At 39.9% G+C, this 22,898-nt stretch overlaps 1 protein-coding gene across 10 annotated transcripts in view; it reads left to right on the top strand.

The window, feature by feature from the left end:
- The window catches only part of madd (MAP-kinase activating death domain), a 64,401-nt gene that overhangs the window by 29,988 nt on the left and 11,515 nt on the right, over nucleotides 1-22,898 (top strand). For 4 of the 10 annotated variants that reach the window (XM_034680397.1, XM_034680388.1, XM_034680390.1 and 1 more), the window contains exons 16-31: nucleotides 6,429-6,537; nucleotides 6,702-6,888; nucleotides 7,595-7,745; nucleotides 9,687-9,737; nucleotides 11,845-11,948; nucleotides 12,085-12,168; nucleotides 13,041-13,199; nucleotides 16,135-16,255; nucleotides 17,535-17,597; nucleotides 18,669-18,789; nucleotides 18,952-19,057; nucleotides 19,166-19,276; nucleotides 19,359-19,466; nucleotides 19,554-19,718; nucleotides 19,813-19,885; nucleotides 20,662-20,768. In XM_034680397.1, coding sequence (XP_034536288.1) covers nucleotides 6,429-6,537; nucleotides 6,702-6,888; nucleotides 7,595-7,745; nucleotides 9,687-9,737; nucleotides 11,845-11,948; nucleotides 12,085-12,168; nucleotides 13,041-13,199; nucleotides 16,135-16,255; nucleotides 17,535-17,597; nucleotides 18,669-18,789; nucleotides 18,952-19,057; nucleotides 19,166-19,276; nucleotides 19,359-19,466; nucleotides 19,554-19,718; nucleotides 19,813-19,885; nucleotides 20,662-20,768 — 1,820 coding nt within the window. The remainder of the gene's footprint in view (nucleotides 1-6,428; nucleotides 6,538-6,701; nucleotides 6,889-7,594; nucleotides 7,746-9,686; nucleotides 9,738-11,844; nucleotides 11,949-12,084; nucleotides 12,169-13,040; nucleotides 13,200-16,134; nucleotides 16,256-17,534; nucleotides 17,598-18,668; nucleotides 18,790-18,951; nucleotides 19,058-19,165; nucleotides 19,277-19,358; nucleotides 19,467-19,553; nucleotides 19,719-19,812; nucleotides 19,886-20,661; nucleotides 20,769-22,898) is intronic. The other 6 variants (XM_034680392.1, XM_034680393.1, XM_034680389.1 and 3 more) reach the window with 5 other exon arrangements.

Raw genomic sequence — 22,898 nt, 5'->3', positions numbered from 1 at the left:
ACGATAGACACTAAAAATTGACTTATGATTAGAGTGTTTTGTAGTTCAGGAGGCTCATAGGGATGTGTTTCAGCTGGATTTTCATTTTAACTGAGAGAAAAAAGGTGAAACATGGTTTATGTTTCTCAATAGCTCCACGCCACGTGGAATAGCTGCCATGGAAAATGTTCTATTCCTTGATTATGATGTGTTTTGTCTTTGTTGTTCAGATGACCCTGACAGCCCGGGTATGTTATGTCTGGTGTGAGAGTTTGTACTAGCCCCCTCACTAGGCATCCCTTTGAAGTGACTTACACCTATCTTACACCCTGTTCCTCAGCATAGGACTAAGATAGAAGATGTTCCTCTAAAGCCAATCAAAGCTCCCCCTCTGTTCCTTTGCCATCCCCCTCTGTGTGACTGGTGGAGTCTTATTAATATGCTATGATGCACACGTAAGGGTCACAAATTCCATCTGTGACTGCAAACTGTTATCTGTGTGGCATCTGCACATCCTTATTGCTACAAGAAGGATGCTCAGTAACATTATATCTTTAAATGACATTCACAGAACATTCAGTGAATTGGATCTGTTTCCCACCTGCCTCACCTTCCTACCTACTGTATAATGTGTGTTTTGTCTTGCTTTCTTGTTTGGTGGCTTCCATTGTTGAGTGTTTTTAGGGTTGTTTATTATACAACAAAAATAAGTGAAAATCACAGGTTTTCTCATGAAGTATTTTTTACTGTGTATCATTATTATCTATTCATGTTTTTAACCCACAACATGTACAAATCCTAACACAACTCCATCCATTGCCCCAAAGTTACATTTGTATTGTTGAACTGGACAGTTCAGCATTATTCAAGCACCGATGTGTTCAAACCAGAGTATGAGTTACACACAGCTCCTACTTGGTGCCATAAATGTTAAATGTGTTTTCAGACATGTCATTCAGTACTGATAACATCATCAGTTCACATTTCCTTATTCTATTTTTTGTCTGCCCTTTTTTTTTTTAATTTTTGATTTATTTGGTTTTGGCACCATGTTGAGTGTGCATGTCTGTTGTTTTATTGGTTGATGTTCAGACTGGTTGTGTCTGGGCCGGTGTCCCTTTCTCTGTCCACCTTTTTCCTCGGCACTAATTTTGGGTTTTGTGTGCAGTATTTGGGCTAAATTCTCTAATGGAGATAATTACAGAGGCCGGCCCGGGGAGCGGAGAAGGTGGGTTCTGCCCTTTTATCGAGTGAGCTGCATGCTTCTCCAAGCCAGTCAACTACATCTCCCAGCATCCCCTTCTGTCTCTCCTCATTTCAGTCACCATGTTGTGTCATCAAAGATCTAGTGGAGCATTGAGTCTGTTGTCTTATCATGCTGCCATTCATAGTGACTGTTCCCCCTGCCTCAGACTAACTGTGACTCCACTCAACTGTGTTACGTTTATTCATTGAATTAGCCTTATCTGATGAACATTCAAAGTGACTGACGTTTTAAGAAAAGTGTACCTGGTTCTACCATATGTGGTCACAGGAAAAGTTGAGAGAATACATGATGCAGAGAAAAACTAAAGGAAACAAAAGGACGCACAAGTCATAGCAGAAGATGTTTGAGATAAATAAGGATAGATTAGAAAAAGTGAATTTGCCAGCATCTTCTGTTTGTCATTGTTTCTCGTCCTTCAGCTGAGTACAAACGGGGGTTGGGCTCAATCAGACTGCAATTGTGCTGCAAACAATAAGCAGTGACTACAAAGCAGATAAGCAGTTAAGATTCTGCAGTGTGCCAGCGTTAGCATGCGCCAGATTTCACATCAAGTGCGCAGTGTTTTTGATATTCTGAAGCATTTTGTGTGTTTTGTGGATTTTACCGATGGGGTCATGGAAATTGACCTTTTGCTGTTGGTCAGACTAATTACTCAAGAGGCTTTGTGTGGTTGTTGGAGTGTAAACATGAGTGTGGGAGATTAGAAAGTAAGGTGGTATGTTTTTAATGTGATATATTTCTCATCAACAGCATGTCTTTTCAGCTCTATCTTGTGGTTAGTTGTGTCTCTTGCATCTTATATATTTACAGGTTTTACATTACAGATATTTTACACCCTTTCATTCTGCTGTGAGAGGAATAATTCATTAATCTATAGAGGGGAAAACTAGTTTAGTTGCACATGCACAATAACCAAGGACTATTGGCAAAGGACACATTAGATGGACAGTTTACAGCAAAATACCACAGCAGTAAAAAACACAAGAACAAAACCAGTTTCTAAAAAGTCTTTAGTGTAGCTCTAAAACGTGATTAGCCACTTCACTCAAAACCAGGATATTAAAGATCCGGTGAGGAGTGTTAAGCTGGTTATGAAACAGATTGTAATGAAAACAGAGGCATTTTAGTGAACTGCAAAAGTAAACAACACTAGCTGCATAAAGACAGAACGTTTCAATATAATAGTTTCTAATACAACCTCTGCTGCAAGGTAGGTTTCAGATGAAGTGATCAGCATCAGGTGCCAAAACAGCCTTATTTTACATTCTCCCAGACAGAGATTCACACTGAATGTTATATTATACTGTTCAAGAAAGCAGAATGAGATTATTCTGTCAGAAAACACTACCTACACATTTATAAGGCAAGAAAAGCAAAGAGATAAGATGTATCGCTTTTTCCCAGGAGGTGCCAATATTGATACAAACCAAAGGTCCTCGCAGGAGCTTTAATGAAACCAACTAATTAATAGCCAATCTTCTGTAGTGCACCTGAAATAGTGCCAGTAGCAAAGGCTGTACTTTTAAAATGAAATAAATAAGGAGAGGTCAGAAAAGGGCCGCAGTAAACAGTATCTGTTTGTGTAAATTGCATCTTGGCACCCAACACTGCCTCTGTGCAGCTATGAGCATCAAACACTCATCTTACCAAACAAACATGCAGACATCACCAAAACTAGTTTTAAACCCACGCTGTGGGAGATATAATTACCCTAAAATCCAAAGACACAGTTTGTTTTGTTTTGGGGGGGGGGGCTCACAGAGGGAAAAGGTTTTGAATTCTGTTACTGACTGAAGTCTTACATTGGGTTTAGCAATGTGCAGTCTCTATGCAGATTTGTTGCTCTTCCTGTTATTGCCACCCTGCAAGCTACCCGTACAAAAGTTGAGCACAGCCCACAGTAGCTTTGATAGTTGTGAGGTACAGACAGACCTACTGCCTGGGACCAGTTTGCTGTGTCTTGTCTCACCTTCCTCTGCTGTCACTTGTTGTCTTGAATTGAAGAGTCTTTTCAACCACATGTTTATTCACCTAATAGTATGCCAGTCACATGGTACCTTGTAAGAAAGCTTACCTGTAGCTCTTTTAAAATCTTATTGATGCCTATGGAGTTACTTTTTTTTCAGCAGTGCTTAATATGGAGGTTTGTTTAAGTCTGACCTGTGAGTGAACTTGCTTTAAAGCTTCTAATGGCTCAGTCTTGGAGTTCAGATTGGCTTCCCTGCCATCGCCTGTTACTCAGGTCAACAAATGATTTGATCCCAGCAATCAACGATCATCTAAAATAGCAGTATCCTCCATTAACCCACTTAGCTTGCCTAGCTACTTTGACAACCTGTCGTTAAGATCTGGGGTCTGGCCAAGACCTGCAGGCTGTCCGGCAAAACATATCGGTGGAAGCCTCACGCTAGAGGCTTGACTCGAGCTCCTGCTGTTTGTTTCCAGCAAACGTCCGTATTTAAACTGAGATCTCACTTGTTGTATCATTGGTGGACACAATTTGTAAGAAGCTCCCTCTGGTAGTTTTAATCATTCTCCAGAAGAGTCTTTAGGTGTTAAGCTGTTTCTGAGGAAAGGCTTTACACTTTTCAATTTCAAAGTAAAATATTCGGCTTCTGCAATCAAAGTAACGTCCTTTGGGCCCAAATGAAACTCTAGCATTAACAATGAACAATGAATCCCAGCCTGTAGTGACAGATGTCATATCAGAGAAGCTTTGTGTTCTCTTCTTGTAGGAGGATGTTCCTCCTCCATCCTCCAATACTTAAGGAAAAGAAACAGCAAGTTATAAAATGTGGATAACTTGAGCTCATCCTACTCTAGGAACTGTCTCCACAAATATGTTCTCACTGTGAGCACAGCATAGAGCTGAAGGGCTGTTCGTTAATGTTTGGATAACCTGGAGTTTGTAATGTCTTGTCTTGACTTCTTTAAAGATTTTGATGACAGTACATATCCTTAATTGTTGTACATATGTCTTAAACTTTGACTCAACCTAAACCCTGTTGGCATGTGCCGGATGGAATGTCAGACATGTTTCTGATTGAGCGGGATTTGAGCTCAGAGTTGGCTCATTGAGTGTAATATCAGAGCAGGAAGAAATATTTGTCTCATTGGTTTGTTGTTCTTCATTCAGTCAGAGAGGCATGATGACCTCAGGTTATGCCTTTAAGCACTCAACAATCTGGTTGTCCAACATGTAGTAGGATACCTGGCTGGTCAGAAATTATAGTTGACTATTGGGATGTAAAGAACTCACTGGAACACATGTTTTGTTTCGATTTTCTATCACGTGGAACAAACATCATGAGGTCTCATATTTCGTTCTGCTATCAGGGAGGTGTTTTATGTTTAAAGCATGTTTACATGTGAATCAGCTGACTGAAGGTGTCGCCCACAGCTGAGCCGCTCAGCTGGGGACTGCGGCTGAGTGACAGGTCTCCACAAGCGCTTTTTTTTCTCAGCCGCCGGCCTGACCCGGTTGCGGCTGACACCTGACCACGTTGACATGCTTATTTTTCTCAATAAGAATGAGTAGACAGAAAACTGGACACTGTGAGTATAAAATCTGTTTCTGTTCAGTTCCCTTGTTGCAGTAAATCCACATGTTGTAGTCTGAGTCTTCACTTTATATGACTGAATGCCGCAGAGGTTATTTTATAAGCCTGCTCCACATGTTAATATTGAGCGTTTATATTTTGTACGCCTCAGCATGATACGTAGCTGTTTAATACCATCAGTTACATTGTGTCGTGAAAGAACATTTGATATAGGGGAAAAACACATTTGGCATTGTTTTTGACATGAAAAATGTTTTTAATGATTAATCGATAATTGATCGTTAACATTTCCAAAGATCAATCACGGAAAAAACTTCAGATTTACATCCCTAGTTGACTATCTTTCTGTTCAATTTCCCACAAATGCTGCCACTCCCTGCACACTTAGTTTGAATTGTCAACAGTCAAAACCAAAGAGTTTGAGGGTACTGTTTCTACGTTTAGTGTGGGCAGCCACAGTTGATCTGTACAGCGTGTTGAAGAGGCTGCAGGTGTTTTGGTAGAGAGGCTGATCTTTAACATGTACTATAAGTACATAACATAGTTGGATGAAAGGATGAAAATCATATCAATGGATGGGTTTTGGTCCTGAATTGATGGAGTGAGCCACATCTTTGACCTTATTAATGACAGAATGAAAACGCTGTGGTATCTAGAAGGAATAATTAACAGGCAACTCAGCAGCAGGCAGTGAAGCTAATTACAAGCCTCATTTAATGCAGAGTGGATGGACTCACATGGGTTAATTTTGAGTCAAGTCTCCTATGTAGTGGTTTAGTAAATTGAGTACAATTCCCTGTATTGTTTGATTGTCTTCAAGAATCAAATTGTATTATGATAATGAAATGATTGATCTGGTCCTGGCACATCGTACACTCACAGATCCTGAACATCTGAAAGCAGAAACACCTGAAAATGAGGCAGCTTATGAAGCTGTAGGACAATGTTAATTTGCCATCCACACATCTTTTTATTTTCTTTCATGCATGACATGCGTGACACACTATCATCTGTCTGACCTCACATCTCTGTGCTACTAATGTGTGATGCCACCACCTAGAGCACCATTTGGACTCCTCTGTGTGTGTTTTGTGTGTGTGTGTGTGTGTGTGTGTGTGTGTGTGTGTGTGTGTGTGTGTGTGTGTGTGTGTGTGTGTGTGTGTGTGTGTGTGTGTGTGTGTGTGTGTGTGTGTGTGTGTGTGTGTGTGTGTGTGTGTGTGTGTGTGTGTATTGAGAATGTTTCTGCGTGCACCATGTCCTTGTTTGATTTGTCCTTCACCTCCTCTTGTAATAATAGACTCTAGCAGCTGCAGTAGTTTGTCTGTTCAGCAGTAGATAACCTTCTGTAGACTCCAGGTGTGTCTGTCCTCTCCACAAAGTGATTCAACTGCTCTCTCTTCCTCTTTTCTGTCTGATGTTGTACCCTTTAAAAAAAATACATACTACTAGTTTGGAAATTGTTTCCCATCCTGGTTTACAGTTCCTGGTGAGCAAGTGCCTTTGTGTGTGTCCTATAACTTCTGAGTGCTCTTCTGTTTAGTCACCTAGAAGTAGTTTGCACTTCTTGGTGTTACCTTTGTGTGTGATTTTCAGAAACCTCATTGTTGTGGTTCTTCTTTCAGGCGCTCGAGCACCTCGAGCACTTGTGGACCAGAAGTCCTCAGTAATCAAGCACAGCCCAACGGTGAAGAGAGAATCGCCCTCTCCTCAGGGTCGAGTCAACAACACGAGGTGATGAATTCTTCAAAATGTGAACTTCTGTTACGCCACATTAAAGATGTGCATTTTGTTATTCAATGTTCTTTAGTTGTGGGTTTGAAATGTTACACACATGGCCTTTAGCAGGTATTGTGTAATTAATGGAATGTGACTGAAGCTGTGGTACTTTGATTCAGTGAGAACCAGCAGTTCTTGAAGGAGGTGGTGCAGAGTGTTCTGGACGGTCAGGGAGTTGGCTGGCTCAACATGAAGAAAGTGCGACGCCTGCTGGAGAACGAGCAGCTCCGTGTCTTTGTGCTGTCTAAACTAAACAGAGCTGTGCAGTCTGAGGAGGACGCCAGACAGGAGATCATACGTGATGTGGTGAGACTCTTGTCGTCATCCCCCCACACCCCCCAAAACACACCCACACACAAACAAAATTAGCAACAAAGCCTGAGGAACAAAAGCACAAACATAACATTTAACCATCTTATATCTTGTAGGATGATTTCATTGTACTTAATTCCATTTGTCAGATTTTTTCTACTGTCTTTAGTAAATTAAGTGTATTAATCAGGGCAGCTGTTCCCTTTTTTTTATCATGAGATGTTCTTCTTTCTAATCTGATGAATCATTTTGTCTATAAAATGTCAAAAGACAGTCATAATTGCTTCTTAAGTCCAACAGACTGAGGTGATTTGTTTAGGATTCTTATTTTATGTTAAATGTAGGTACAGAAGTCATAGCCCTAAAAAATCCAAAGATATTCTGTTTAGCATCACGTAAGACAAAGAAAGGTCCTCAAACTTTGTGTTCTGAACTATGAATTTCTGGCTTTTAGCTTGAAAAAAGGTGACATCTGAACCTCAAGGTTTTATGATAAAGATGTCTGTTGGTCACTCTGGCTGAACTCACTTCACCTGAACTTGCTACATAAATTGACCAAAGTCCACATGTCCTTGATGATCGTTATCGTCTGTGCAGCACATTACATCCTCTATCTGTAGTCTGTGATATTTGTTGTGTTGTTTGTATTTTTTGTCTCGTAGTTATCAGTCTTAACCTTGTTACGGTGTTTTGTTCCCAGGAGGTGAGCAGGAAAGTGTACAAAGGCATGCTGGACATCTTGAAGTGCACAGTTTCCAGTCTGGAGCACTCTTACACTAACGCCGGCCTCGGAGGGATGGCCAGCGTCTTCAGCTTATTGGAAATAGCTCGCACACATTATCAAACCAAAGGTACGTCCCAGAAGTTAAGATCCGAAATGCATACATGAAGTGTGTGGAGGTAGGATTTTTTAAGGAGTACATATTATCATCTCTTTTCTTAAAACTTAACAGCAGCAGTGCTACTTACACTTGTTCTTATCTTTGCATTGTACAATAATAAGCTGCATGCTAACATGGACTTTCTAAAACATTAACTCTTACTGTACACTTTAGATCGCATCACTGTTCCTCCTTCTTTATCTAACACTGTTGATCCCCTCTCAGTCTAAACCTCTCCATATTTTCTGTTTCTGTAACTCTGTCTTTGGCACTTAATTTTGGTAACCTTGTTAGACCCAGAAAAGCGCAAGCGAAGCCCCTCAGACAGTGCTAGCAGCCCGGGGAGTAAAGAGAGTCCCACTGGTCGTATGGAGACTGCCAGACCTCAGGGCTTCCTGAATGTTCCCCACCTGCAGCTGCCGCATTCTGCAACGGGCAGAGGAGCCCACCATTTTGATACCCGGAGTCTGAACGAGGAGAACTTTATTGCCTCGATTGGTGTGTACACCACTCCTGCTGTGGTTGCATGTGCACTTTGAGATATCCCCTACCCTGTTCCTACCAGCTCATCATCTTTAATACCAGCCCCACCCCTCCCCTGCTCCAACCGTCTCAAGAAAGATCCCTTCACTTATCCCTGATATATTTTTACAGGTGTAAAAATATTCCATACACTTTGACCTGAGATCATGGAGTCAATCTGTGTAGTGGGTTTCATAAAAAAGAAAGTACAAGATCAATAATGATGTGGAAATTCACTTCTGTGATTTTATACAGTTTTAATTATCTACACTGTGATGATTTAAAAATGAAAATCTAAATTCTGATTTTGGCTCTGAGCTGAATATTGTAGACATGAAGTAGCTTCAGAGAGTGTCTGGAATATTTCCCTGGCTGGACTACGTGTTTGCCCCCCCTCCCCTTCCTTACACATCTGTGCCCCTGTTTGCCTCCTTGGAGTACTGTCGTCAGCCTCTTAGCACCTTGAATGCATGTCTTTGTATTTCTGGTCTTCCAATACCTGAATCTGCAGTAGAGGACGAGGGAAACCAGAGGTATGTGCACCGATAGTCAAATGGATGCTCGTCTTTGCTGCAGGTTTCTGCGAGGTGTGCTGTAGAAAAATGGCAGCTCCCTTTGCTCTCAGCATGGAGGGTGGAAGCATCACTCCCCGGTAAACAGTCCCAGTAAAGATACAAATTCACAGCACAAAGTGTTTTCTATTGGTCACCAACGAATCAAGCGACTAAGAAAATCCTTAATTATCTCATGACCAATAATTCAACAGAGAATCTGCTGGGTCTGTATACAGGGGACACTTTCAGTCAACCACCCTGACACCTGTCCTACCTGCACCCCTTCTTTTTCTTGTTAGAAATTGCACCTTCAATTCTACAGAATGCTGTGAGACTTGCATCCCGGCTTCTGCAACTGCTCCATTTCACCTGCTGGCTAGTCGGCCTCTCAACCCCATCCCATGCTCTTTTCCGAATCAACCACCAACCTCTCTTTCTCTCTCTATCTCTCTCACCTGTGCTCTGGAGAGCCAGACAAATGCAGTCAATGAAATCAGTGGCCTTAGGTCAGAGCTTGAAGCTGATTCTGACATCACTGTGTGGCTCTCCAGGACTTTGGGCCAGGAGCTCTGGGTGTGTTGTAATGTTACCTTAGTAGCTGTGCCACACAGTGGATCCAACTTAACAACAAAAAAGTTTGTTTTTCATTCTGTCCTGATTAAAGCACAGCTACATGCAAACATTACAAAACACCTCTGTTTAGTAATGACAGGTTCTCAATGCTTATTTCGTTTTTGTTTTGATTTTAATGCTCATCCACCATACATGCCTTTTCAACCAGCTCTCTGACTCTCTCTCTGTCTTTCTCTCCTTGCTTGCAATGCATCTTGGGTAGAATTGTGGAGCAAGCACCAGGATAAGCAAAAAGCTATGGAAAAACCACAGAGTAAGAGACTTTTCACACACCAGAAAAAAGGGAAAAGATTGGGGTGTTCAGCTGTTGACCTTTTTTCCACCCCTCTGTCTCCCACTTTTCAAAGTGACCCGTATCTTTCTACTTGAACAAATAAAGAGGAGTGCTTATTTTACAACGGCCACCATGTTTATCGGCTTTAGAGTCTCAGTTTGAGATTATGTCAAGTATTTACATTAGCTTGATAGTTTTGTACAGATACTCTGATATTTCAGTTGGGTACCTGCTGCACATGACACTGGATTTATTACATGCAGTGGTGTTTGTTTCCTTATGTGGTAAAAAAAAAAAAAAACTTCTCTGCACTAGTGATATGAAACCAGGGTCAAATAATCTCTCACAGAAATAAATCTATGAGAAATTATTCCCCACTAAACATTTTTATTCAAGCCTGTCTTGGTTTGTTTTGTTCATTTTTTTCAGTTTATGCTACTTAAATTGCAAATCAATACATGATTACATCAGGTTTGCTCTGCAGCCTATCTTTGAGCTACAGCATTAAGGTAAACAAAGCGTGGAGCCATCATGTGAGTTAAAGTAGTATTTTATGAAGTTTTTTGTTTTTATCTTTTACTGTTTTTGCTCTTTGCTCACACTTTAGACCAGTATACTTCTAAATCAATGCTAAGTTAAATATCTCTGAAAGTACCCGTGGACTGTTTCAGGTCTTAGACATGAGCAAGTACACTACAAGTCAAAAGTTTGGAAACACCTTATCGTTCAAGGGTTTGTATTTATTTTAATTATTTGAAACACTGTAGATTAATACTAAAGACATCAAAACTATGAAAGAACATATATGGAATTATTTAATGAACAAAAAAGTGTTAAACAAAGCAGAATCTGTTTTATATTTTAGATTCTGTAAAGTAGCCCCCTTTTTCCTTCATGATAGCTTTGCACACTCTTGGTATTCTCTCAGTCTGCTTCATGAAGTGGTCTCCTGGAATGGTTTCTAATTAACATGAGCCTTGTCAAGAGTTAATTTGTAGAATGACTTGCCTTCTTAATGTCTTTGAGACCATCAGTTGTGTTGTTCAGAGGTAGGGTCAGTATACAACGGATAGCCTTATTTGCCTACTGTTGTAATCCAGATTATGGCAAAACCAGATTATTTCATAGTTTTAATGTCTTCAGTATTAATCTACAATGTTGAAAATAATTAAAATAAATAAAAACCATTGAATGAGACGGTGTGTCCAAACTTTTGACTGGTAGTGTATATATATATTGTGTTACAATCCCTGGCCAGTGCCCAATCAATTTGTTCCTGTCACTTTGTTTCTTAACAATGTGTTTAATGATAAGCAGGTATAGAAGACTTTTGCACTGTCTTGCTCTTTAACCATATTGTGTTCCAGTTTCAATCGTTTGCTGCGTTTACAGCCAGTACTCCAGAGTTGCTGGCACATTTTGAGACTGTCTTTAAATGGTTTGAAAAAGTTAAGTGTCAGAAAAACCTGAAACACAAGGAAATGTAAGGATGACTTTGTCACCATGTCTGCATCCACTGAGGTGATTGATAACCAAATTGAAACCGAAATGTCTCCTCTACCGTCCATCAGTTTGTCTGCATGCCTAACTGCCTGTGTGTTTGTTGTTTTGTGAAACTTTTGAGCCACATTTGCAGCATTGACTGAGAATTAATGTCGCGCTCTTGCAGTTTTTGTTTTTCCCCAGTTTATGGCACTCTTTGCTTGCCCCCTTTTAATTCTCTGTCTGGTCTCACCACACAGTATGCAGCCGTATTGTATATTGATAACTGTTTGAAGATATTACTTAACAAGTTTTCTTGCGTCTTTACATTAGGTTTCTCATAGTCAGCAAGTATGTTAAGCTGTAAGCATTTAAAGACTCTTAGACTTTCATCCTAATATAACTTCACTAAGATAAATAAGGTAGAGTCGGCTTTGCTGTGTAAAGTGTAATGCAATGTTTAAATGGAAGCTTTGGCACTTAAGCTGGACGTAGCATCAGTGTTGCTGTGCTGTGGTGGCTTTAAGTGAAGCAACTCTCAGTAGGGTAAGAAGATAACAGTCTCATTCATGAAAGCATCCTGAGAGTCATGTCTGTCCCACAGGGTCTGATGGATCAAAGCAGCAGCGCGCCCATGTGACCGATGCAGAGGAGAAGAAATCACAGATCAGTGCTGACAGTGGGCTCAGCGTCACGTCTGGATCGCAGGTTTGTTATTTCTCTGTGAAAAGGCATTGCTGTTGCAAATGGATAATTCAAAGCATAAAAACTTAAAACTTAAAGAACTGCTTGCAGCTCTTCCTATTGACTGCTGAGTTCGCTCCTCTGTCTTCCCTCTTTATAGAAAAGTGACACAGAGTCTGTAACAAGCTCGGAGCCACCAGTCCTGACGAGGAGCACCAGCCAGGACTCAGAGGCCAGCACAGTGGTAGGGCGCGGCCAACTCAGACACTATTCACTCTGCTCCACTCTGCTTCAGTCACACAGTTCTTCAAAGATTAACTGTAGATTGCAGGATAGTGTTTGTGGTTCAAGTAATTTTTACCCTACAATACACCTGTCTGATAGTTTACACTAAAAGAAGTAAAGAAAATATGAAACTAAGGAAACATGGAACTGTAGAATAAAAACCAATGTGAGAGTTCAAGTATTCTCCCTCCAACATTCGCAAATGATAAAAAAAATAAAAAATAAACATGGAAGGGTTTATGTTGGCTGTATGCAAACTTTTTTGCCCATAGCCCCTGTGCTACAGAGGTTTATAGTCTTGTAACACTTGTAAAACTTGTAGCACAATATATAAAACGCCTGTTACATCTCTAAAACCAATAACAAGTAGTGCACTTTGTCATCTGAAGAGGTTTCGACTGGCAGAGTACACTGTAATGTTGAAGGTATTGCTGGAACCTCCTGCACCAGCCTCAGAATTATAGTTGCTCCGTTACATTGAACAACTCTGGCTAACATTAATCCATAATCACCACTACACTGACTCTGCGCTACATGTATGTTCTCTAACTTACAACAAACAAATTATGTGGCTAAGACTGAGTTAGAAATGAGAAAATATTCAAGGCTTGAGCCCAAGTGGCCGCAACCACGCTCAGCCAATGGTTCACAATAAATCGTTCTGCATGTACATTAGCTATTGGCCACTGATTGACGTCCATATCTCCTCTTTCTCTCTCGCTCTTACACACCAAAAAAAGGAAGTAAAAAAAGGTGTCTTTCTATCTCTCTCGGTGCGATGAGGTAACTTACTTAATGTTTTTCCCTTAAACATGGATTTCTATGTTTCAGATAAGCAATAGCTCTGGAGAGACTCTTGGAGCAGACAGTGACCTGAGCAGCACAGCAGGAGACGGCCTCGGTGGGAGGATTGCTCCTCATTTAAATCAGTCCAGAGGGACTCTGTCTGACAGCGAGATCGAAACTAATCCAGCCACAAGCACAGTGTTTGTAAGTATCAAATTCACTATATGTAAAGTAAGACTTTGTCTATTAATGAAGTGAGTGAATAATGGAATAAAAGCTGCTTAAAGCTGATGTGAGGAACTTTTGTTTTGTATTGATTCTGGCACCCCCTTGTGGACAAAGTAATACCTCTTATCTCTTGTCGTACACATGTAAATGTAGTGTTTTCAACAAAAACCTCATCCTGTTGTCTTTTAACAGTCAACTTTATCAGACAATGTGATTATTTTCCATGAAAACAGTCAAATAAAGGCTGTTTCTGAAGCAAGATGTCCATCATCTGGTCTGACACCTACCCCCTCAGGGCGGTTTCAGGCATTAAAAAATGACAACAAAGAAGGTGTCAGTGTTGTTGCTGATGGTCTTGTTTGCTATTGAAGGTCATAAAGAGGCATCTGTATCATTTTCAGTCTGTTTCTCAGCCAGTTCAAAACTCCTCACAGGGCCTTTAAAAAACGTTTTTATTTTATAGGTTTTGAAGATTTGTAGGACAAAACTTAAGAATTTTAACTTTATTTCCTCAGCTTAGAAAGGTCTGAAAATGTGAGAAAGTTTAAAACCTGGAAAATAGTTTGTGTTACTTCTGCCAAGAATGAAGTCTGTTGGTAATCCTGCACCTTCCAGGGATTCAAACTTTGCGATGTGTTAAGCCTTGAACTGGGTTTAAGAGCAGGAGACCCTTGAATTATCAACACCTTTTCACATTTGAGAAAACTCTAAAAGCACCTGGGGTCTGGAAACAGTTTGTGTAGAAATAAGCTCCCTCTCTAAGCTTCCTCTACTTTACCTAGCATAAGACCAGTCTGTTGGACGGAAACACATTTTAGATTACTTCCACAGTTTCTCAATGTCAGCAGCTGTCTCAGGACAGTCCTTGACTGACTACGAGCATTGTATCACATCCAACAGTTACTAGTTATCATGGGGGGCGGAACAAATTTCCTAGTGATTGAAGAACATTTCCAATAGAGGGTCAGACATGTAGTGTTAATCACATAAGCATGCTGCAGAATAGAAATATGTTTAATCAGCTGTTCAGCATCTACTCAAAGAAGCCTGAACACAGAGCTGAAGTTTAGACAACATCCTGCCAGCATAAGGGATGGTGCATTGTGTCGGTGAAGGTTCTCAGTCGTCCAGGTAGGCACCACGATGGTGCATCATGTTTGAATTGAGAGTGTGTGCAAACATCTTTCTAAACAGCAAAAACAAAACTGACCTCATCAGCCACTATAATATTGTTGGTTTTAAACTCTGTTTATCATCACATTCACCACCTGCACTAGAAACTTTTTCAAAAAGATGGTGGTTCAAAGAGCAAGAATGGGATGACCTTCACTTTTCTCCATCACGAGTTGTTTGCCTCTCTCGGGCCTAGCTAGAGGATGCTGCAGGCAAAGTGGTCTTTTCCCCTCAGCCTCTTAGTTATGTGGACAAACTGCAAACACAGCATTTTTGCAGCCCTTCTAACCATCAAGAGTCTTCACTACAATTGTCCCTCAAGCTGGAGATGGTCCTCCTTGATGTTAGAGAAGATACTTCAGGAGAAAACTTTGAAAAAGAATATAGCCTCCTTTTGTTATTATCCAAGATCAGTCTCCCTTAAGTCTGTCTGCACCTTATAAGGATGCTGCAGCACAGAGTTCAGAAAGATCTTCATTCCATGGCATTACTGCAGTGATGGATCTTTCTTTGCACATCCTCCACTTCCCATGCTGGGAACAAATTGTGGAGTAAACATCTGAACACATTATCTCTTTAAATCTAAGATCCAACCCCCCGTGGGGTCCTATGTGTAGACTTGTTCTTGTACAGTATGCACAGTGTGAACATTTATCAAGATGTGTGCTTCACTACAGGAGGCAAACTTTTACTAAATCAAAGTTGGCTGAACAATGTGGCCGTTAGTTTGATCCTTACACATGACTAATGAGCATGGGTATGTGGCAAATATCAAGAGCGGGATTACAGCAATATCCACCCCGTGGTTCTGGTTCCAAAGAACTACATCACACAACTTTAGTTGAAGATTTATGAAAACAACTTTCACCGCTCTCCACAGTGTTTGTGCTCTCCTCGAGGGTTGAGGACACCCAACCTTAATATTTGTTTGTAAGAGAAAGAAGGCAAAACCACTGATTCAGGAGATAGCTTACCTCACTCTCTTCCCTGTTAGCCACCAACAAGAAAAAAGACGAGGAATACTCCTCTTATTTCTCACCACAGGCTGCTTCCATCTAGATCCTCTTTCCAGTCTGAGCAAATTCGTCGTGTGTTTTCTGACAAAGGAAACAGATTTTTTTTTCAAAATCACTGGACCTTTGTGCTCTCCTCATTAAAGGAGAGAATGAGCTGCAGGAGGCCTTTGATCGGTTCAGCAATGCCCTTCAGATGAACCATTAAGTTGTTTGGTAGTCCTGGAGCCATGAAACAGCATCTGACCTGAATAATTTCATAATGATGACATGATCAAATTAGGCAAGGAATATTTATTTATATTGCACAGTTCAGCAACAAGGCAATTCACAGTGCTTCACACACGACATTAAAGAATCATGACAAAGGGCAAAAGAAACACATCATGAGAGGGCATTAAAAACACAGCATTTAAAAAAAAGGAGAACATAATGAAAACAGCTAAAACGACACCTAAATATTATAACAGGGTTATTAGATGTAAGAGGAACAGATACAGTGTTTTAGTACAGGTAGTTACTTTAAATTTACAGAGTTTGAGCAGGCCTGCAATCTTCTGTGAGGGTTTTGCACTGCTTCTCACGACCCGTCCTAGCATTTAATAAACAGGAGCATTGTGAAATCTGGGGCAAAAACAGATGCATCAATACTCAAATGACAAGAAACCGTACATTTGGCCGTTACACAAGTTGATGGGTCACATGATTTTGTTCTGTGTCTACAGGGAAAGACCCACACTCTGAAACCAGGGGCAAAAGATCATGCACATGCTATGACTAAAGCGCCGCCTGCACAGCCGATGGAGGACATCAGTATGAGGATTTACCTCTTTGAAGGCCTGCTGGGTATGTCCTGCTGTCTCCCTCCGATCCTTCTTCTGTTTGTGATGACACTTACATGTTTCTTGCCTGTGCTCTAATACAACAAACACTAATCTAGAAGTCCTGATAACGCATTGTAAAGCTTTCCTCATTCTGTGGCATTGTCTTACTAACATTTTCTTTGTCAATTGTAATTTTACAGGCTTAATTCTGAAAAGTTGAAATTTAAGGAAGGTGTTGCTAAATGTAGGAATTTTTACTCTTGCTTTAGTTTACCTTTAACTGTGACCACAGTGAACTCTCACCAGTTTATTTTGAAGGAGAGAGGCAGAAGTTAAACATGTGATTCCCAAAAGTGTTAAAACTTTTTTTTATGAATTTATTTTTGTAAGAAGACATGAACTGGACACATACAGCATTAGAAGAAACCACATACGCAAGATTATTTCGCACTACTTGACTTTGCTAAACATATCTAAATTCTTATTTTGTTTAAACACAGAAATACTTTCTACGTACACTCCCAGTCAAAAGTTTGGACACACCTTCTCATTCAATGGTTTTTATTTATTTTAATTATTTTTGACATTGTACATTAAAACTGAAGACATCAAAACTATTAAATAATCTGGGTTTGCCATAAAATGGATTACAATAGCAGTCAAATAAGGCTATCCATTGTGTACCAACCCTACCTTTGAACAACACAACTGATGGTCTCAAACACATTAAGAAGGCAAGTCATTCTACAAATGAACTCTTGACAAGGCTCATGTTAATGAGAAACCATTCCAGGAGACCACTTCATGAAGCAGACTGAGAGAATACCAAGAGTTTGCAAAGCTGTCATGAAGGAAAAAGGGGGCTACTTTGCAGAATCTAAAATATAAAACATATTCTGCTTTGTTTAACACTTTTTTGTTCATTAAATAATTCCATATATGTTCTTTCATAGTTTTGATGTCTTCAGTATTAATCTGCAGTGTTTACAATAATTTAAATAAAAAAATACAACCATTGAATGAGAAGGTGTTTCCAAACTTTGGCTTGTAGTGTATCTTTATTTAATATTATTTTTTCATACAGACATACATTAAATGTGTGAGTACAACCTTCAGGCTGTTGATACTCTGGTACATTTTCTGGGTGTATCTTTTTCGGTCCTGGTTTTTGTCTGGTGTTGATTCTTGGCTCGCTCTTCTCTTGTTGTTGCTATTAAACACACTCACCTCTTTGCCTAACCCTCCTCCTGCTCTCGCTGCTTCTCGTCCCTCCTGCTGCTCCTCCTGGGAAATTCTTCCAGGCCGAGATAAGAGCTCCGTTTGGGATCAACTAGAGGATGCTGCCATGGAAACCTTTTCTCTAAGTAGGGCTAATCCTTTGCCCCTTTTTTCCTGAATGTGTGTGTGTGTGTTTGGGGTGTGTGTTTGACAGGATTCTATTGTTCCCTCAGACAGGCTCTGTGTTTTATCTGTTATGTGATGCGTTGTGGGGTTTTCTGCATGTTGGTGGTGAGCTGCACATCTGTGTTTTTCCTAACATGAAACAGAGGTAAAACTGAAAACACACCAAATATTTTCTCTCTGAAGGAATTCGGACACGGTTCACTTTTGCACCTCGTTTTAAAACTGGTTTTAATTCCTGCTCACCTGGGTCTCACCGAGGGTTCTGATTGATTTTCATGCAGACCAGCAAGCTCAAAATGTAATGGGTTTGTATATTGGACGAGTGTGTGTTGCCTTCAAGTGCTGACAGAAATGTCATTATGAATGGAGCACACTCAAATGAGCCACCAGCTGGTAAATGTGATTGGGAAATGACAAGCTTTCCAATGAGTTACTGCAGCATGATAGAGCTGGTGAAATGACACTGGCTCTAATGCTTAATTTCAGTCCACATTTACAAAAAGTTTGGGTCTTTTTGTTTGTCTTTGATTTCTCACAGATGTATTTTTCTCTAATCTTTGTTTATTTGGATAAATGTGTGTCTATTTGCATCCTTCGTTATGATTAAAAGGACAGCCTGGAAAATTAACTCATGAATAAAATCTAATTTACTCCGACCATTTTAACCTTCAGGAAGAACAGCACTGAAAGGCATCATCAATCACCACTAAACATGTGATATGCTTTTATTTGGACCTGTTAGCCTCATCACAAACCTCACTCCCGTGCAGTTTGACGCTACAACAAACATTATGATTAATTGCCATCGGTCTGATTGATTCTCAATGCATGACTAAGATACAATTCGTTGAAATGTAAAGATTTGTTTGTATGTGGAGATGTTAATTTCTGACACTAGTTTTGCAGTCACTTAAAACCAAGCTGTAAGGCAACATTAAAGAGCAAAATATATATATCAGTTATCCTGCTAACTTAACCTCAGCTTTGCAGAAAACGTAGACACTTCATGTGGGCTGTGTTCGATTGCTCAGGTAAGGAGCGCTCCACACTTTGGGACCAGCTGCAGTTCTGGGAGGATGCGTATCTTGACGCTGTGATGTTGGAGCGTGAGGGCATGGGAATGGACCAGGGACCTCAGGAGATGATTGAAAGGTTGACATTTGTTATATCAGTCATTATTCATACTGCCAATACAGTCTTTTGCCAATTATGAGTTTCCACTGTTTTGTTGCAGCAGCTTTTCCACTGATAAGTTTCCAGACTTATTCCTGGACTCAACCTTCCTGCTGTTCTGGGTTTTGTTTGTCCCCACAGATACTTGTCACTTGGCGACCATGACCGCAAGCGTCTGGAGGATGATGAAGACAGACTCCTGGCCACCCTGCTGCACAACATGATTGCATACATGCTAATGATTAAAGTATGGAGGGCTGTTTGTGATATTTACTCATTAAACAGAGTGACTGTTTTATAATCCATGCCAAATTCAACATCCTTCGGCCTAATGTTTCTCTTTTTTCATATTTAGCTGAACAAAAACGACATAAAGAAGAAAGTGAGGCGTTTGATGGGGAAGTCGCATATCGGCCTCACATACAGCCAAGAGATCAACGAGTTACTGGACAAACTGACCAACATGGTGATTGTCTGTCCCTTCTGACCTCAGTCTTGTAAATGTGTGTTCATCCTTTGTGATTATTTGTACTGAACTTTTTTTTTAGAACGGCCGTGAGCTGCAGATCCGGCCCAGTGGAAGCCGCCACATCAAGAAGCAAACATTTGTTGTACATGCTGGCACTGATACCACAGGAGACATCTTTTTCATGGAGGTGCGTTAAGTTGTGACTAAATGTGTTGTTACGTACAAACAGCACGTATAGAGCAAAGTGTGTTTACTTTTTTCTTCAATGTTTCAGGTCTGTGATGACTGTATTGTCCTGCGCAGCAACATTGGCACTGTGTACGAGCGTTGGTGGTACGAGAAGCTCATTAACATGACTTACTGCCCCAAGACCAAGGTGCTGTGTCTCTGGAGACGCAACGGCCAAGAGACACAGCTCAACAAGTTCTATACCAAAAAGGTGAGACGCAGCCTCTCTCTGCGTCTGGTGCTTTGATTCACTTTAAGAGAATATCCCTTAGAAAACCCAAATCACTCTTCTGTCTTCATTCTAGTGTCGTGAACTCTACTACTGTGTCAAAGACAGTATGGAAAGAGCTGCAGCAAGACAACAAAGCATTAAACCAGGTAAGAAGTGAGTGTGTGAGTTGTGTCCATTTTTTGTCTTTCTAACCGTTTCTTTTTGTGCTTCCTTTGTTTCTTATTTAAAAACAGCACAGCTATTTATCAATCAATCAACCAATCAGACTTGATTTATAAAGCACTTTTCTACAATGACATTGTAACACAAAGTGCTTTACATAAAAACAACTTAAAATAGAGTAAAAAAAAAAAAAATTAAAAAAGATATATATATACAAATAAAAACACCTCCCATCCTAACCCCAACCCCGGCCCTGACCCAAACCCACAAACCTAAAATAAGAACACAATATATGCAACAATAATAATAATAAAAATAAAATTAAAATTAATAGATAAATGAAAAATAAAAAATAAGTTGCTGAATGAACTGAAGAAACGCTCTCATCTCTCATGATATATTATTGAGGAAACATTTGAGGTAAAATAAGATGTTAAAACTCAACACAGGAAATTAAACTCACCAAAATAAAATACATGAATAAGACAATAAAACTCTAAAATATTAAACCATTAAAAGAAAATAAGACACTATACTGTAAATTAGTATTTTATTGAATAAAATAAATAAATAATAATAAATAAATAAATAATAATAATAAACAAAAATAAATAAAAAGTGACTAAAATTTGAAATAAATGATGTACAAATAAATAAATAAAGTAAGGTGTAAAACAACTGTTATAAGAATAAAACTCAGTTAAAAGTGAGACTAAAATGATCTACTCTAGCTCTTGAACTTGTGTGTGGTCTCTTGCAGGTCCAGAGCTGGGTGGAGAGTTCCCTGTCCAGGACATGAAAACCGGTGAAGGTGGACTCCTGCAGGTCACTCTGGAGGGAATCAACCTTAAATTCATGCACAGCCAGGTAAGAGGCCAGTGCCACAGCAGAGAAAGTGCTTCTCATCACACACAAGGGCATGAAACCAAAACTCACTCATAATAGTTCACCCATCCTTCTGTCCGAACTCCTGCTCATCTCTCCTGTTTGCCTCATTTCATCCTGAGACTTCTTCCTCTATCGTCGCTAAAATAACCCACCTGGTCAAAATGTTAGCGATCCCTGACGACATGTTCGATTGGCGTTTACTATTACTTGATGTGCCCCCTTAGAGGAAGAGTTCCTGTTTGTGCTTTTGCTTTTTTTTGATTTGCTTTTTTCAGTTCGTGTGTTTTTGTGAGTGTATGTGTTCATATGCATGCGTTTCCCAGAACAGTATTAACACACCTATCTACACAAGTTTCTTTAGACATCTGTGGTGCTCAAACCTCATCTTTCATTTACTGTGCGTGAGAAGAGGAAGTGTTATTGTGTGTGTTTGTGTGTCTGTTGTGCATCAGTGGTAAGATGGATGCCCTTGAGCAAAGACTTTTCATTAATAATTGGCTATTTAATAGCAACTCTCACATTTTCAGTTTGGACCCTTGAACATTGTCTTGTGTTGTCTTCACACCAGCAGGTAGTCTGAGTTGTGGTTTGTGTATTTCCTCAGGGTGATTAGAAAGTGAAGCTGTGTTTGGTTAGCCTGAGAAGACAACTTGCCAAAAGATAAGGAATCCGTTTTAGCTTAGAGACACTAGATTCATCTTTTGCATCTTAGAAAAGAGCAGTACTGTTCCTCATCCTGTATTCTACGCCATTAAACTCATATCAGAACAAGTTATTTATAGGGTCGGTTCAATCAAATTACAAGAAGAAAAACTCTCTGCACTAAGTCTCTTGTGGTAACCCACCAAGCAGACAGATTTGTTAAATGTATGAAGATTTTCAGATAATTGTCTTAGGAATCTCATTTGTGATGCTTGGAGAATTTCATTACAAGGACGCCGCAGCAACAAAGCCCTGTTTACTCCAAATGATCCAGAGGCCTCGCTGCAAAGTTTCTTTCTTAGTAGAGCTTTCCATCAAACAAAAAGTTTCTACAGATATTATCTGGTTTGCTGCTGCTCACACATTTCAGATCTCATTTTAAATGTTGTGTACGTGCAAATGAAAGTGGCCTACACCATTTTCCATGCCAAGTTTGCGATCTATAGAAACAAACTTGAGCGTGAAATGTATGCATGTGGTAGACTCTAACCAGTGCGTTGGTACATTTTAGAAGCAGGGGAAAGTAGCAACAATAAAAGTGTATCTTAAAGTCCTCCAAATATTTCTCAGTGTTGTCTCACCTTTGCAGTCCTCCAAAGCACAGAGGAGAAGAGCAGATCGTACTTTACTTAATCGTCACATAAAAACAACATTAAGAGGAGCAGAGCACTTTTATTCATATCTCTAAATACTCTGCAGGACCACCAAGTGTGACTTTAGATGAAATAAAGATTACTGTGGTGCACATGGAGCATATGGAGCACACAGAGACACAGCGGCGGCTGCTTCTATCTCAGCACATCCTCATCACTAGTATGTATTTATTATATTAATGAGCAAAGTGAAATAAATAAAAGCCATGGGCAGCTCTCATGTAATTATTTAATATCCTCATAATCAGTAGAAACACAGGGCACACTGCTTGATGTGATTATAATGTGACAAAGAAATAGTGCAGGTCCTGTAAACATGCAAACGATGAATAGAGGGTGCACTAGCACTACTGAAAGACCACATGAATGCTGCAGAAACTAACAGTCACTGATTTTGATACTGATTGTGACTCTAGAGGGCAGAATATGATGCTGATCCATGCGCCCATATTCCTAGATGGAGCGTTATTTATATATAAAAAGGATGCATGCCATTTTGTTATTTTTGGTATAGACTCTTCACACTGTTATATAAATATGACCTCATCTCTGTAAGTTATTGACACTGTACTGTGCTCTGTTTGGAGAGAAGAGTGATTCAAATTGTAGAGATACATTCAAACTTCTCAAAGAGAGATATCCAGTATGATACTGAAGACGACACCAAAATTCAGCCAAAAGTTCTTCTTTTGAGAAGCAGATGTTTTTTTTTACGCGTCAGTGCTTAATCAATCACCAGTGATAGATAAAATGG

The sequence above is a fragment of the Notolabrus celidotus genome, chromosome 3 (genome assembly GCF_009762535.1).
Source record: "Notolabrus celidotus isolate fNotCel1 chromosome 3, fNotCel1.pri, whole genome shotgun sequence".
NCBI classification, from domain to species: domain Eukaryota; kingdom Metazoa; phylum Chordata; class Actinopteri; order Labriformes; family Labridae; genus Notolabrus; species Notolabrus celidotus.
The sequence above is the reverse complement of the archived record's forward strand: the minus strand, read 5'-3'. Positions and strand labels throughout refer to the sequence as shown.